General features: G+C 43.0%; 1 protein-coding gene across 3 annotated transcripts in view; it reads left to right on the top strand.

Moving 5' to 3' along the window:
* Nucleotides 1-11,279: 11,279 nt before the first annotated feature.
* The window catches only part of gbe1b (glucan (1,4-alpha-), branching enzyme 1b), a 228,502-nt gene continuing 222,281 nt past the window's right edge, over nucleotides 11,280-17,500 (top strand). The window contains exon 1 of one of the 3 annotated variants that reach the window (XM_063204810.1): nucleotides 11,280-11,777. In XM_063204810.1, coding sequence (XP_063060880.1) covers nucleotides 11,584-11,777 — 194 coding nt within the window. In that variant the 5' untranslated portion in view covers nucleotides 11,280-11,583. The remainder of the gene's footprint in view (nucleotides 11,778-17,500) is intronic. The other 2 variants (XM_063204808.1, XM_063204809.1) reach the window with 2 other exon arrangements.

The raw sequence follows: 17,500 nt of genomic DNA, 5'->3' as shown, positions 1-17,500 counted from the left end.
TGTGTGTGTGTGTGTGTGTGTGTGTGTGTATGTGTGAGCGTGTGTGTAACTGTGTGTGGGCATCGTTCCAGCGCAATGTTCAGCGCGCAGTCAGGCAGACGGCCTCGAATCCAATCAATGATCTGAGGAGTGGAGATTGAGGCGAGAGACCTGTGTGTGTGTGTGTGCGTATCTGCTTGTGTGTGTCAGTAGAGTAGCGTAGAGAGTACTCTGTGTGTGTGTGTGTGTGTGTGTGTGTGTGTGTGTGTGTGTGTGTGTGTGTGTGTGTGTGTGTGTGTGTATGTGTGTGTGTGTGTGTGTGAGTGTATGCACAGACAAGTGTATTGTGTGTGTGTGTGTGTGTGTGTGTGTGTGTGTGTGTGTGTGTGTGTGTGTGTGTGTGTGTGTGTGTGTGTGTGTGTGTGTGTGTGTGTGTGTGTGTGTGTGTGTGTGTGATTGTGAGGAGGATGTAAGGCTGGAGTTCAGCGTTACGGCAAACAATCCGCATTGGGGAAATAATGGAAGTCAACAGGGGTCAGACACCTCCTGACACACTGTCGGCACCCTTTTGACTCGCAGCGCTGATGAACTCAAAGGGAACAGAAAGCCTGGGTGTGTGTGTGTGTGTGTGTGTGTGTGTGTGTGTGTGTGTGTGTGTGTGTGTGGGTGTGTGTGTGTGTGTGTATGTGTGTGTTTGCACTGATTGCTGACAGATCCATCACAGACCGAAAAGCTGAACATTTCTGAATATGAAAGCGAAGAGAAAGCCCAACTGGGAAACTTCAACTCCAATTATCATTGTGTCACAGCACTCCACAACACACTGTACACAACGAAATTGCATTTATGCCTCACCGGTGCAAGGGGGCAGCCCCCAATGGCGCTACAAGGGAGCAGTGCGGGGGGACGGTACCAGGGTACCTCAGTCATGGAAGAGGATGGGGGAGAGCACTGGTTAATTACCCCCCCCACCAACCTGGCGGGTCGAGAGTCGAACCAGCAACCTTTGCGCTACAAGTCTGACGCCCTAACTCACCCATGACTGCCCATAAATATGTTGGTGAAGGCAACAGAGATGATGAATCCAATGTGCATTTCACTAGTTTGAGTGCTTGGTTTGACAGTAAAGGGTGTTTGGCATGGTAGCTGGCCTCCGTCCCAAGCTTTAATTTGTTGGCCCTGTTATATATGTGCTGACAGCAGAATGGCAAGGACCAAGTGATAATGTATTGCTAAAGGCTCTGTGTAATGTCCTAGTAGTGTAATACTATGGTAGTAAAATCTTTTCAGTGATTATTACAGTGTTCCACTGGTGGAACGGTGTGCGTTATTAGGGTACGCAGAGATCATGCGGGATGAGTTCGCTCACACCCCCCTGTGTTGACAGAGGGATGGTAAAGTGGAACCACTAGTGAAATGGAGGGGTAGAGGGAGGAGGAGGGGCAATTCAAGAAGCCTTCGTGCCTGACAGGTGAAAGAGCAGGAGGGATTACATCTCTGAGGAAGTGGGAGGAGGTCAGGCAGCACAGCTGTCAATTGCGTCTCACACTCCTCCTGGACTATGTTTCAAAAACAAGATTTCACGTTTGCCCTACGCAAAGTAAATGGGGTGCGTCAATGGACAGTGCCAGTTTGAAGGAAGGTTAACAAAGTGGGATGTTTTGGTAAGTTATAGCCACTGTACAGACATGCATAAACTTCATGCATGATCCCGAAAGTATTCTTCACACAGTTGTTCAATATCCACTGTCCCGATATCCAATATGCAATATCCAATATCCCGCTCATTCCAGACAGCTGCTTGGGTCTCTAAAGCATTTTAATGCGTTTCTAACATACTGGTCTACAGCACAGCCAGGTGTGCCCCGTGCGCTGCTAGCCCCAGGTGAATACTGAAGCACTGTACCTAAGCTGTGAGTGCCTGGCCTGGGCCACTCAAAATAGCTTGTCAGCAACAATATTGCAGCCAGAGCAGAGGTAGTCCCCACTACTGAGTGTGTAGGCCACACACACGCACACAGTCGCACACATACTGTATGCACGCACACACTTGTGCTTGCACAGATGCACAGAGAGAGATGGGGGGGCATACACAGCGTTCGCCCTGCACCCTGCTCGGCTGGAGGGAATGGTTAGTACAGTGATGACAAAGCCTGCTACACCAGACCCTAGCACTATAACTTACATTTCATTTTGTACAGAGTTTGTCATTTTGTTCAGAGAGACAGCTCCTTCATTTTAGTGGAAAACAACATGGCTGCATGCAAGGTTTGTTTGTTAGATCATATTGGTTCTACCTAAACAATCACTAACATTATGTTGCGGCCTGCAATTCATGACATGTGACCATTGCTGAACTGTTGGTTGATCAATAGACTCTGGCCTACTCTCTATTGTCATTCTCCTTGACCTCAGTGCAGCCTTTGACACCATCTCTCATTCCATCCTTCTCCACAGACTCTCCTCAATTGGCATAAGTAACACACCCCTTGACTGGTTCCATTCTTATTTCTCTGGCCATTCTCAATTTATTCAAATGAAGTCTTTTCAATCCAAGCCCTCCCCTGTCACCTCTGGTGTGCCTCAAGGTTCTGTTCTGGGGCCCCTCCTCTTCATCACCTACCTCCTTCGCCTTGGTAATATCTTCCGCAAATTCAACATTAATTTCCATTGCTATGCTGATGACACCCAGCTCTATTTATCTGGCAAACCCTCTGACACTCTCCCTCCCCCCTCCCTCACCACCTGTCTTTCTGAAATCAAATCCTGGTTCACCTCGAATTTTTTGAAACTGAATTCTAACAAAACTGAAGTCCTACTTATAGGCACCAAATCCACCTTATTCAAAGCAAATAGTTTCTCCTTCTCAATTGATAGCTCTCCTGTCTCCCCCTCCCCTCAAGTTAAGAGTTTGGGTGTCATGCTTGATGGCTCTCTATCCTTCCTCTCCCACATTAACAACATCACTCGGTCTGCTTATTTCCACCTACGCAACATTAACCGTCTCCGCCCCTCTCTCACCTCCCATCCTACCTCCATCCTTGTACACAGTCTTGTCACCTCTCGCATTGAATAATGTAATTCTCTCCTCTTTGGTCTAAAACCCCTTCCTATCACCATATTACCCCTGCACTCAAACATCTCCACTGGCTCCCTATCAAATTTAGAATTCACTTCAAAATACTTCCACAAGGCTATCCACAATCTTGCCCCTCCTTATTTATCTAATCTTAGTCAAATTGCTATTCCCTCCCGCCCCCTCCGTTCCTCTTCCTCCATTCTCCTCTCTGTCCCTTCTGCCCGTCTCAGCACCATGGGGAACAGAGCTTTCAGTTGCTCTGCTCCTCAGCTGTGGAATGCGCTTCCCCCTGACATCCGCAATATTGAGTCTTTACCCCTGTTCAAATCCAGACTTAAAACTCATCTATTTCAGTTAGCCTATTCTTTATGATTCTTTAATTTTCTATTTCTACTTCTATTTTGTTTTATTTTATTTTTTATTTATTTTCTATATATTTATTTTTTGTTTACAATCTGTTTATCTGTCTTGTTTTATTTTGCCTCTCTCTGTACAGTGTCCTTGAGTTTTTTGAAAGGCGCTTTTAAATAAAATGCATTATTATTATTATTATTATTATTATTATTATTATTATTATTATTATTATTATTATCATTGTTATTATTATATATACATATGAAGTGAAAGCCCAACTGGGAAACTCCAACTCCCATTGTTATTGTGACACAGCATTCCACAGCACACAAGTGTTCACTGCACACATAACGAAATAACATTTTTGCCTTACCCATTCAAAGGGCCAGCCCCCAATGGCGCCCGAAAGGAAGCAGTGCGGCGGCATGGTATGCTCTGGGTACCTCATTCATGGAAGAGGATGGGAAAGAGCACTGGTTTATTACTCCCCCCACCAACCTGTCAGGTCGGGAGTCGAACCGGCAGCCTTTGGACTACAAGTCTGACGCCGCTTACCCATGAGCCATGACTGCCCTCTTACAAAAATGCTGACTGCAGTGGCAGAGCAAGTGCACACATGGCCCCCAGGTAAGACAATGTAAGGCCTGCCACGGTGACAATATGGCCTGCCAAGGTCACAATAGGGCCCACACGACCAATACGGGAGGGGCAAATGCTCGGGACAAATGCCCGCCCTTGAGCTCTGCCCCTGGCTGCTTGAGCTAACCATGTCAATGCTACCACATCCAGAAACCTCCTGCATACAAAATCAAGAGTAAAAAGGGCTTACCAGGGTAGTGATCAGAACAAATAACTTGTATTATGTATTTGGGAAGGAAAAGGCTGGCTCTATTATATAAGCTGACTGAAGAAATCATTGACTATACTTAATAAAAACTACAGTCACTGGGAAAAAAACTGCATGCAGAATAGCCTACCTCTACAACCCCCCATCGCCAGCATTGCTCACAGCATGCGCACACACACACACACGCACACGCACACACTTCTTCTGCACCCCACCACCACTCACTGCTCACCGCACAGCATTGTTGCCATTTTAAGCTCAGCCACAAGAGATTGCCGGGTATACACCAGTGGTTTTGTTTCTTGTGAAGACTAGCCCTATTTTGGAAAAGATAACACAGCGTGCTGAACACACACATAACACGCCATTACCACAGAGAGACTGTGTTATCAAACTGAATAGGCTATCTTGAGCTGCTAGGCTACAGTACCGTACTGCAGATCATAGCGCTTTTTCTCTCTCTGTCTCTCTCTGTCTCTCTCTCTCTTTCTCTCTCTGAATAATTTGATCTCCAAAAGGAGAGCGATGCGGTGAAGGGAAATTTATGGGCAAACTAGGCCTAGCCCATCCCAACCCGACCTGATTATGCAGCTGACAAAGTGTTGGACTCCCACACAAGACCTCACACACGCATGAAAAAATAGGCATGCACGCACACACGCATGCACACACGCATGCACACACACATACAAACACATGAGGCTGTGATGAAAATAAAGCGAAGACAAAAAATCAAAGAAAGAAAAGAAATGGATGGATCGAGGGGGAAAAAAAACAGCGCAAACATGTATAGTGGATTTTTTCTCGCCCCAGGCACAGATCGAGCCCACCAACGTTTGCATTGACAGCCTAGCTCACACACAATGAAATCATAATGTTTAATACCCTCCTTGACACTAGATAGGATGTCGGCACGCTTTTTGACAGCTGAGAGGCGCAGTGGTGCAACCCCGAAAGGCCTCCCCACTGCTCAGCTGTACGAGTGTATAGCAACGAACATCCAGTACACAGGGTCTTAGTAGGGCAGTCAGCCAGGAAGCCCACAAGCAAGCCAGCCAGCTATAGAATATTGTATAGCCATACTCTGCTACGCCACCTCCCCAAGTACCTTGATGTGCATTGATGTGTATCACACCTGAAAAATCAGGTCGATCGCTATTTGAACTCAATCACTTTTTGGCTGTATATTGTTCAGGCTCCAGGACAAATTGATTTTTTGATATTTCACTTGTTCTATATTCAGCCTGCCTAATCTCTACCACAACAAATTGGGGGTGGGGGTATTATTAAATGTTTGCTTAAGTGCACAATCAGGTGCTGACTTGATAGCTTGTCTATACACCTCACAAAATATGTCTTTATTATTGCATAGCAGTGCATGGCATACTTGCATTAATTAAGCAGCATGAGATGTGTTATTAATGTTGGAGTTCTCAAGTGAAACACATATGTAGATCTGAATGAAAATGTATGAGACTATTATTTTCATTGGCAGAATACTGGAGCAGTTTTGAGGGTTTGCATCTTGCATTTCTTCTTGCATCTTGCAAATCTAAATCAAATCATGATGAATAAATGGACATGCCATGTGTTTCAGCGTGCAATGAGATATGCACTGGTATTTTGATGGGTCACTGGTGACCTTTCCCACATGATGTTTTCCCATATACGTATGTATACGGAATGTGACCTCTATCGTTCTGCAACACTGAATGGCCCTGGTTGGCTAAGAATGGCTTCAAATTGTTTATAAGTATGATTATAATACGTTTTATGTTTGTAATTGATTAATTGAAACTTTGTGATACAGTAACAAAATGTGTAAGATGATGAATTAAATAATATGCAGATTATAGAATTTGTTTGTTTCATAGCAAAGTCATTATTCTCAAGTGTTACATACCTTAGTGCTAAATTTGTCTCCAAGATTTCTCCAACATATTGCTGAAACTGTCTAAAGGATATGTCTAGATATAATGACTTGATCTAATGAAGAGTTAAAGGAAACGTGTGGCACTGGATTGTCAAATCAAAGGCCAGAGTACCAGTCACCGCTGGCAGTTTTTATACTCTTGCATGTTCAGGTTTGCAGCGTGCATTATTGTATACCCAAGCTTATAAATAAAACCCTAACTGCATATGTCAGTGTAAATGGCTTTTATATTTACGGTTTTGGCGGCGAGGGAGGCCCCAGACAGACATCATCTCTATCACGGCTATGAAACTCACAGACTGCCATCTATTGTGACAGGCCAACAACAATCATTATTTATTCACGTGCTACAGATTTGGACAGAGGCTATCGCAGAGAGCTGGTTCCATATCCAGCCAGCCATCTGAGATAAACACACACACACACACACACACACACACACACACACACACACACACACACACACACACACACACACACACACACACACACACACACACACACACACACACACACACACACACACACACACACAATAATGAAGTGGTCATTTTAAATAGGCATTGGTGGCTGCTAACACTTAAGGTCTATCCTATACTGTCTGGTAAATGTGTGAAAGGAATGCGACGTGACCTGTAGCAACTGTTGTCCTGTTAAGTAGCACTAAGTGGTGTATGGAATGTTTTTTTCTCTCTAAAGAATGTATACCATGCCATTACCTAACGCTGTTACCCTGGGAAATCCAATGCTGCCTTAAGCTTCCTCGTTCATTGCAACATGTGTTTTAGTCTGGCCATAGCCATAGGACCAGTGCACAAATAAAGGGGATTTCACTATCATGATGTTGTACCGGTCTACAGAGTTTGGGTGATTATAATGAGTTAATTTAATGAAAAGTAAAAGACAATGTGGCACTGTCACATCACATGAAAGGCCAGAATATCCTTCATCGCTGACAGCTTTTATGCTCTTGCATGTTCAGGTTTGCTGCTTGCTTTTCACCTAGACAAGCTTATAAATAAAACCCTAACTGCATATGTCAGTGTAAATGGCTTTTATATTTACGGTTTTGGCGGCGAGGGAGGGCCCAGACAGATATCATCTCTATCACGGCTATGAAACTCACAGACTGCCATCTATTGTGACAGGCCAACAACAATCATTATTTATTCACGTGCTACAGTTTGGACAGAGGCTAGTATCGCAGAGAGCTGCCTCGGTATCCAGCCAGCCATCTGAGATACGTACATATGTGTTTATGCAGACACAGAGACAAACGCGCACGTACACACACACACACACACACGCACACGCTCACACACACACACACACACACACACACACACACACACACACACACACACACACACACACACACACACACACACACACACACACACACACACACACACACACACACACCATAATGACAGGATAGTCACCAAATAGATGACTGAGACTATACTTTTGACTCGACAGCTGATTGAAAATTGCTACAATCATTTCATAAATAAGTCAGACCAGACGCATCAAGCAGATTGCCCATGCTGCAGCAAAGATCCCTAAACAAAACATTTAAAAATGACATGCAAACAGAGTTAATGATTAGATCCACTGATGATTCAAAGTCCTGCTGCTCCTGTAATAGTAATAAGTATTTGATCCCTTGCAGATTTTACTAGACTGCCTACTAATAAAGGCATCATCAGTCTTTGATTTTAATGTTAGGTGACACCTAGGTGTATTCTAACACAAATATAGAACTTCAAAAAATAACTTTTTCACTGAGGTGTGAGAAGTATTTGATCAACTGCCAACCATTACGATTTTTGGTCCCAAAGACCAGATACTGTAGAGACTTCCAGTCAACTTGTCATCTGAATTAAAGACACCTGTAAACAATAACCTGCACAGATGACATCCTGCACATGACACATATCACATTGTATATTTGGTTAGAGGTGTCAAAGACTCATGTCTCCAAATGAAATACAAATGAATTGAAATGTGTTCTTTAAAGCTATTTTCCGGAATCAGAAAGCTTGCCAGAATATCAATGTCATGACTTGGTTTCCTATCCGACATCATTGAAAAGAAATAAAATTGACTGCTTCCTAAATTCACAACCTGTGTGTGTGTGTGTGTGTGTGTGTGTGTGTGTGTGTGTGTGTGTGTGTGTGTTTAGAATAGTGTAATAAATAAGAAGTAATAAAAGTGTGATAGACAAGTTTGACACACTCAAATCATAGAGTAGCTCTGCACTCCTCATGATGAGAGGTCAATATATGTCCATCTTCCAGCCTACAGCAATAGCCTACTTAACCTTCCTGACAGAATACAGATGAGTTGTGTTTACCATGAATATACAATAATCCTGTCCAATTTGAGGAGACAGGTACAAGACGCAGAAATAGGAGAAAGTTAATGCGGTACATCACTAGTACACGATGTTGCACAGTTGATACACCAGTTAATCCATTGTATCGGATGAGGGATTTTCTTTATTTTCCATTACTTACAGTAAACTACTCTATACACCTCTACAGTACTCACAATGATGGGCAGTGTCTACCACCAGTTCTTCTGGTGCCTATTGCCAATCACACCACGAGCATCCAGGTTTGAACATCAATGTAGGTTTGAAAGCTATTTTCATACTGATGAGGCTGTCTTGGGGCAGATGTCAAGGTCTTAATGCCTTAACAGGTTTGACCAGACTAGTCAACAAATTGCCTACTTAGAGACTAATCTGTGAAGATGTGACTTTTGCTGAAAAACATGCAGGTGAGTTCAACACTTGTTCTGCCTGCTGTCACCGATTTTAGTAGTCAAGATGACACACATAAAACAACACAACACCGCAGCAGAAATGACGTTTCTTTCCCTGAGTAACATCATCCTATTAAAAAAAGAAGCAGACTCAACCCTGACCCCATCTATTGCATTGCTTGCTGTGAGGAAATTGGTGACTCAAAAGGAGTGTGTGTGTGTGTGTGTGTGTGTGTGTGTGTGTGTGTGTGTGTGTGTGTGTGTGTGTGTGTGTGTGTGTGTGTGTGTGTGTGTGTGTGTGTGTGTGTGAGTGAGTGTGAGATGTTTTTTGACTTCAGCTTGTTAATCTGACACATTTTATTCGTAAATATGTTGAAGTGTCTTTGGGGAATACAATGCAATGACTACGGCAGCACCAAGGATGACAACCCAGTCAAAATGCAAATTAGTGCAGGGGAAGAACTTTGAGATTGTTGTTTGGATGACTTTGCTGCGAGAATGTGCATTCAATGCATAGCAATGGCGGACTAATTCTCAAACTAAACAGCCCATTTTAAAGGAATCTCCTCCCTATGTAAACCTACTGTATGCAGCCACTCAAATAGGCCTAAAACCATTTTAAAAATTACAAAGTTGACCTATCTTCAAAACTTCTTTTCAAAAATTATAATGAAAAATATTATATTGCAAGTAGCTTGCAATGCCCCATAGTGTTGTGCATAAAACTAGGTTATATCTCCCCATGCTTCAATCTGATGCTTTCTGATGAGGAGGTACAGACACACAAAAATCTGATAAATAGGGCCAAGCCTATATAGCCTACTTAAATTGCAAGGCATGGTCCAAAATATGATATTAGTCATGGTTATTGAGAATAATTATTTAAATAATGATTGGTATTTTAAAAATCTAAGACATAGGCCTACTCCCTTAATCCCTTACATTTGGTTTAATTGGACCATTTCCAAACCCAGTCTGATGCAATGTGTGCTAAGAAGTTATCTGAGGACTTTGAAAGTGTGTTCTTTGAAACATGGTATCAAATATGCGAAGCTATCAGATAGGCTAGTTCAACCTCCAGCCCGCAGACTCCCCTGAGATCCATACTGGTGAAATATCTATGGATGTTCTCATCACACAGTGATTTTGGAGTGGTATGAAAACTCAGCAATGCTCACCAATGGGGCCGGATGTGAGAGACAAGGAGTAATCAGTTACAATTACATGCACTTTCTCCGCCCTCCAAAAATATAAAGCTATGTAACAGAAAAAAACAAGTCCAAAGTCGTGTTTTTTTTCTCCTCCTGTGGTAGGCTCTGAGAGTCGATGCTAGCCCTGAGTAAAACAAACTATGTCAAAACTTTGCTTTGAGTTTGGGCGGACAGTGTTTCGATCAATAGGATATCAGTTTGATGAGCTGATTTGCCAAATGATGAAGGAATATTCTCTGACTCAACACTGAACATCCGACAACATTGAAAACATAGTAGGCCTGGCCCACTTCAATCACAGGCAATCCGAGCCAATGCAAAGCAATTCCGATAGACTTCTTTATCTCATTTTTTAAAATAGAAATGCATGGATCAACTTCAAGCTTTTTGAACATTTCTTGTAAATATAGCACAGCTGTTATGGCTCTGTAACTACTAGCCTATATTGATCATAACTCATAAATTATGATATGACTACTTTGAAAATAACATGAAGTGAAATAATCAGGAAGCAGCAAATTACCCTATGTTACTGTGTACTATGATGCCAGCTATAGCTTCCTCACTCTGTAAACATACTGGGGAAAAAACATAGGCCTACATAGTTTGACAGACATGAGCTGAAACGGTTTTGAATTCATATCTGGACCATACATTCCCACCTAAACGTATATGACAACCATGCAGCATTTTGACATTTGTTCAAAGGAAAACATTCCTTGAAGGTGAATGCATTCACACATCTACAGTGCATTTGGATGCACTTCAGGTTCACGATGCCAGAAAGTTTCCTCTGCCCTGGCCTTCAAACTAGCGGGAACATATGGGGAAGAATTCTCAGAGGGGTTCGCCAGACCTCCGCCTTTCATGGGGAGAGTTAGGGCTTATTCACAGAGACACGTATCCCAGATAGAGGCACTTTCATCGCCAGCGTCAATATGGTACACTGTCTCCTATTTAGAAATTGCTATTCTTAATGGGCAACATTATCGTTATATTAAGTCACAGCCTACACCGAAGTTTAGACGTGGAATTCTGACAAGCGGTCTGGTAGGGGCAATGTCGGATGTTATAAATATTAGCCTGAAACATTTTTTGATAACTTTACAAAGTCTATACAACCGGGCACTTTCACTGCTTTACTTCAGCCCTTACATTAGCACACAAGAAAGGCTACAGACTACAGAGTTATACCATATTTCACCTCGGATAGAGCGTGCGCTTCTGCAGTTTCTCAAGTTCAACAGTTGATTTATGATAGCAGAAACCCTCCTTCCTCCAAGCTCTTCCGCGGTCACCTTAAAGTAACACCGAGTTATGCTATGCCTCACAGAAAAAAAACACAAATGTCACGTCAGTCATTTGATGACCGGGGCAAGATAAGGTGTCTCTGATTCGCTGTTGTCCTCACATGAATTGCAGAACTGTACTTGCACAGAAGAGACCGTATATTCACTCTCTGGCGCAAGTGAGCATCTGCAGTCGATTGCTTACGCCTGCTTCTACCATGGCTGATGCTGAGGATAATGTTTCAATTCCCGGGTTCAACAACCTTCTCCAAATGGACGCGTACCTCAAACCGTACGAAAAGGACTTCCAAAGGAGGTAATTGCGTTTTTCGCTGTAAAAATAAATTCTGGCCTCACAGAATGGGCTACCCATGCCCCACGTCGCTGTTGTGTGAACACTAATGCTATGTGATGCACATCGTTCTGCAGCACACAGACGAATTGTCATCTATTCAGCTGTCAGGGTTTCCATGCTAGCCTACAGTACCATCCCTATTAGCTGCCTAGCAGTAAAACTTGCCTACCGGCTGAATCCTTACCGATTGCAGCGCATTCTTCTGAAGTAGCCAAAATGCGCCAGAGGTTGCAGTGGGGATTACGCACATGTGAACACCAGAGCAGTGATTGTCAAACGAATTAAACAGTAACCACGAAAAAAAAAACAATGACCATGACATGCTCCAAACCCCCATATTTTACAGATCAAGGCAGCCAGAACCGTAGCCAGTTCCAATTCATTGTTTCCATTACAACCAGTTACACGGTGATGCAACATTGTTGCCTCCCGAATCCGAAATGTTGTTTCGGATGATGAGGAAATGATAGTTGACGCGAAGACTGGATATTTCGGTGACAGAAAATCTGCCTATCCATTTTAATGATCCATTTTATTGATGAATGGTAGCCTAATAGGCTACACTGTTTCTGAGGATTGCATTCTGTTTCTGTTTCTAGTTTGAAACGACATGTTTAACAACACAATGCAGCATTGTGCCGATGTCACATGCCGATAGATCATGGTCATTCATAATAGGCTATGGCGTTTAGAATTTAAAGATTGATAGCCTATGATATCTGTTTTCACTTTAAAGATTGGCTATTGCATTTTGTTTATTTCCTGATGCAGACGTCTTGCTTTGAGCGCGTGCTTGTCGACAGACAACAATACCCATTTGACAGTTGAGTTTGGGTGACGCCCCTATTTTAACACGAGCAGCCGCGTGTAGCTTGCCACTTCTGTGGATGGCTTTGACGTAGGTAATATATTTAGCATGTCCAAATGCAAGATGACCGCTGCTGTGACCTCCACTCTGATTGTATGCCACGTTACTTTTAAATGTGATGTTTTGAATGCAACATGTTCAAATGCATTTTCTGACCACTCCTGCTATACAATGTGAAAGCAATTTAGGGAAATTGTGTGCACATTGCACAATTATTTTTTTTCCATCTAGCAAATCATACCTGCATGTTGATGTAACTTGGACATTGTGCTTGGAGTGCCTGGATGAACTTTTCTCTCATGATTCAACTTTCCCCGATATCCAAGAGCACCTAAAAACTTTAAGAACATTCTGATGACTGCTTGAGCTACCAGCCACTTGGGCCTTTCAAGCTCACAGTATGCTTCAAAGAAGTCCATCATGTAGCAAATTCAGGGTCACATTTTGCCATTTAGAAAAGCCTATCGGTGGCCAACAGGGGCATTATAATGTAATAATGTAGACCAACGGTTCCCAAACTTTCCCATGACAAGTACCCCCCCACCCCCCATACCAGTAGGTTCCAGTCAATTTTGTCATTGGAACACCACAGACGATATTTACCTCAGATGTTTTGTTAGTAAAGGCGGCCAGTATCAGAGACACGTCACTATCATCACTGAAAAGGCTGTGCTTCACAGTTTCATATGGTATACGATATGAAAACCCCTAAATGTATAGGCCTACATTTTTTTGTAAAGCACAGAAGATATTGGTCTTTTCAGGGAACCCGGTCAAGGTGGTTTAACAACAAAGTATGGTCTTACCATGGATTGGTACTAATTTGATTTTTGGAAGGAACATGTATGTCAAGGCCAAGCTACCATTATAGATACCGTTAGTGCCCACTGCTGTTGTCAGTATCATTGCTGCTTAGTGTTGCCATGTCCTTTTAGTTAGTATCTTGTTTGGTAACATAAAGTTTGTGTTTCTTTCCATGCAGACTTTAAAACAAGTCGTTCAGTAGTCTATATTCCATTATCGTTGTGAACAGGATGCTCTAGGCTTACTTGTTACCCCCTCTTTAGTTCACATAAATTGCTGGACACAGTTCAGGAGGTGAACAAAAGGTCTCCAACCACTTAAAAAACAGACACCATCTTTTTTGGGGGAGATTACTTCCCTTCCTCATCTGTCTTTCTTAACAGTTCCACTGATATTATCTAAAGATGCCACTGAACTGCTGCAGAAAGTGTTGCTCCTGCTTTGCTTTCATATTTCTGTAACTAGGTCAAACAAAGCCTTTTGTTAATTTACAAACATGGATTTTAATGTGCTGTATCAAGAGACAAGATGATATGGCTAGTCTACTGTAGTGTACATTTCACTACAACAGAACAGAATAGAAGCAAATAGATGGTGAAGAGCACAGATGGAATCCCATATGCTATGCAACTATGCAGCCATGCAGCTATGCAATTTCAAGTGAAATCCATTTGAATTTGTAGGATTTCTCCCCCCTGAATGACTGTCACAATTGAGACCATAGAGTCATGTGCACACCGTGACATGTCTGTGCTTCTGCCCTGGGCCATGCCAAGCCAGTCCAGCACAAGTCATTGTCCAGTTATGAGTGCTCTGCCCGGCATGTGCACCCTGACATTTAGCAACGGAGTTACAGACAAGGCAGCCACTCTTCGACCACACGCTCAAGTGCATGGCCACAGGGGAGAGAGGGAGGAAAATGGGTCTGTTATCTAGGGCTCAGGGAGAAGGGGGGCCCAGAATTGGGTCGTTATTGCATTGCATGTGTTGAGTGAGTGGGCCCTTTCAGATGACTTTGTGCCAGGGGCTGGCCAAAGCTGTCAACGGCCCTGCATGGTCATAATATGATATGGTCATTAGCCTGTGTCTGTATAGCTCGCTTGCACTTGAACTGTGTAGCTTGCCGAACTTGAACTCATTTGAAGATTCAAAAAGATTTATTGTCTAACATGTTGCAATGGAGTTACAGACAGGGCAGTCTTGGTCTTAGTCTAGACTGAGACGGCTTGCTGTGCTGAAGTTCATGGTCATGTAGTCATCGGTACAAAGTAATTTGTCTGTGTAGCTGACTTGAACTTAGATTCAGAGAGAGAGAGAGAGAGAGAGAGAGAGAGAGAGAGAGAGAGAGAGAGAGAGAGAGAGAGAGATACTGTATGAATGTTCTACAGTATGGGTATGTGTATTGCGTTTGGAATGAAGACTTTTCTAAACTGAACTGAGGAAATATTCTTTCCCTGTTGTTAGACAAAGCCATTATACATTATGCAGCATGACTTATGTACATGTGTATACGTAACACACACACACACACACACACACACACACACACACACACACACACACACACACACACACACACACACACACACACACACACACACACACACACACACGAACACACAAACACTTACACAGACAACCCCCCCCTCTCTCATGCACGCACATGCACATGAACTCATACAAACAATTCATCTCTCTCTCTCTCTCTCTCTCGCTCTCTCTCTCTCGCTCTCTCGCTCTCGCGCACGCACACACACACACCCCATTATTATCAATAGGACACTATATTCCAAGTCCCTGGCTGGCTGCAATCTTGCTTCTGTACATACTAAAGTAATCATGTGACCATCATGATTCCCATGTAAAAAAGAGACCCTTTTCCCATGTATCCGCCTTTGTAGCACATATCTAATATCTCACCATTATTGGCCGTTGTACTCTTCCCAATGTACATGATATAAAGCTATTAGCTTCCTCTCCCCAGCGCATCAGGTTACAAATTACACAGCTCTTTTACTTCCCGCTCAAGTAATAACATCTGAAAATGGTGAATCCCAGGTTTCAAGACTATTTAAATACTCCCGGGATGCACGGCTAATTCGGACCAAATCCATTCAAGCAAGATTTTATTTTTTTCCTTCTTTCTGTGCCGATTCTCTCTCTCTTTCTCTCTCTCTCTTTCTCTCTCTCTCTCTCTCTCTCTCTCTCTCTCTCTCTCTCTCTCTCCTTCCATTTTGTTTGAATAATGGAACTCTGCATGAAAGACTCATAAGATATTGCTTTCATCCTGTGCAGTTTCATTTCTCAGGAACTGGGGCTTTTTGAAAGGTAGCAACCAGGGTGCGTGCGTGTGTGCGTGCGTGTGTGTGTGCGCGTGTGTGTGTGCACACACCTGTGTGTGTGTGTGTACTGCATTTGACCATAATGAACAACAGCGTGTGTGTGTGTGTGTGTGTGTGTGTGTGTGTGTGTGTGTGTGTGTGTGTGTGTGTGTGTCCATTAGTGCTGGTTTTAGACCATTTGTGTGTCTGAGGCAAAAAAAACCCCTACTACGCCAGGTTTAGGAGAAATGAGGTGAAGCACCAGTGCTTTTGCTGTTCTGGGGTCTTATGCGCTGACTGCTGAAGCGGCCTGCTCTCCTCCACTGACCTCCCCTGCGAACGCGTAGGGCTGTGACCCGTGGCCGTGGTAAACAGATTAAAATAGTGGAGGCTATCGGAGGTCTCCAGAGTGGCCCGGGGACAGAAGGTAATCATTTACTCCTGGCACAGGGCCATGGAATCCCATTGCAACATTTAACCGAAATGAAGGCCCTCTTTTTATTTTTATTTTTTTTTTTTTTAGAAAATTATTTATTTTGAAAACAAAGCTGTGGGCTAATGAGGGGTCGTTGTTCTTTTTTTAATGCTGCTGATTTTTGGGATGATTTGATTTTTTTGTAGAGGTAAAATGGCACGAATTAATATGGACAAAATATTTTTAAAATACTTCTAAAATGTTTAATGTGATGAATTGTGTGCTCCAGATTTTTTAATTGATCAGAGATGTTGACATAGTGGCCCGATGTTTCAGTATATGAGCTTTGTACTTAGATGTGAAAGACCTTAGATGAACCGATGATGGTAGAGAACGTGACAAATCATTCTGAACCCTCCATGTGGCCTCTGGCCAAGTAGAATAGAGTCATCACTGGTTTTGGCCCAATGTTTAAGTTTAAAATATATGCCTTGCACTCTACTCTGCCATGGCATAGGCTACCTTAGATGAACTGATGAACTGATGATGCAGAGAATTTGGCAAATCATCCTGACCATTTCACACAGTAAAAAATGCAGTGTTGCCGTAATTCAACTCTTAAAGTTCTCTGGGACCAAATCCAATCTACTTGATGTTAAATTGTCTCTCTAAGAGGTGAATTAACACTGATATTTTACTGTACATGTAACTATGTAGAATAGTCATCACTGTTTATTTTTCATGACATTTCATTCACAGTCGATCAGAACTCAGATCATCATTGAAGCAACTTTTCATCGAATTTTGTCTCTGTGTGTGCAAACCAGCGTCAGGGGGGATGCGTGGATTGAGGGTTACAGCAGCAGCAGCAGCAGCAGCAGCAGACGCATCGGCAATCTTGGCCCATTTGAATTCTGATTATGCCTATTGATTCCTATGGAGGGGGGAGGTCGGTGACGCGTCTTGTCTCATCTGTGTGATGTGTCCATTAGTTTGCAATGCATGCTAGGGCACAGCTGAATCCCAGTTCATTATTGAACATCCATCATCGACACATTATGAAGCACTGAGCAGCCCAAAGGTGTTTATACAGGTACCAGGTTCAGCAGCATGTACACATCACATAATGTGTGCGTGTGATGAGAAGGGGGCGACTAGACGCAGTGCTAATCATGGCTTGTTTCATATTTGCAGAATTTTCACAGCACAACATAAGACCGCCATACCATTGCACTATAAGGTGTGTATGAGAGAGAGACAGACAGACAGACAGAGA

This window comes from Engraulis encrasicolus, chromosome 8 (assembly GCF_034702125.1).
Source record: "Engraulis encrasicolus isolate BLACKSEA-1 chromosome 8, IST_EnEncr_1.0, whole genome shotgun sequence".
NCBI lineage: Eukaryota > Metazoa > Chordata > Actinopteri > Clupeiformes > Engraulidae > Engraulis > Engraulis encrasicolus.
This window is presented reverse-complemented; position numbering and strand designations above follow the sequence as displayed.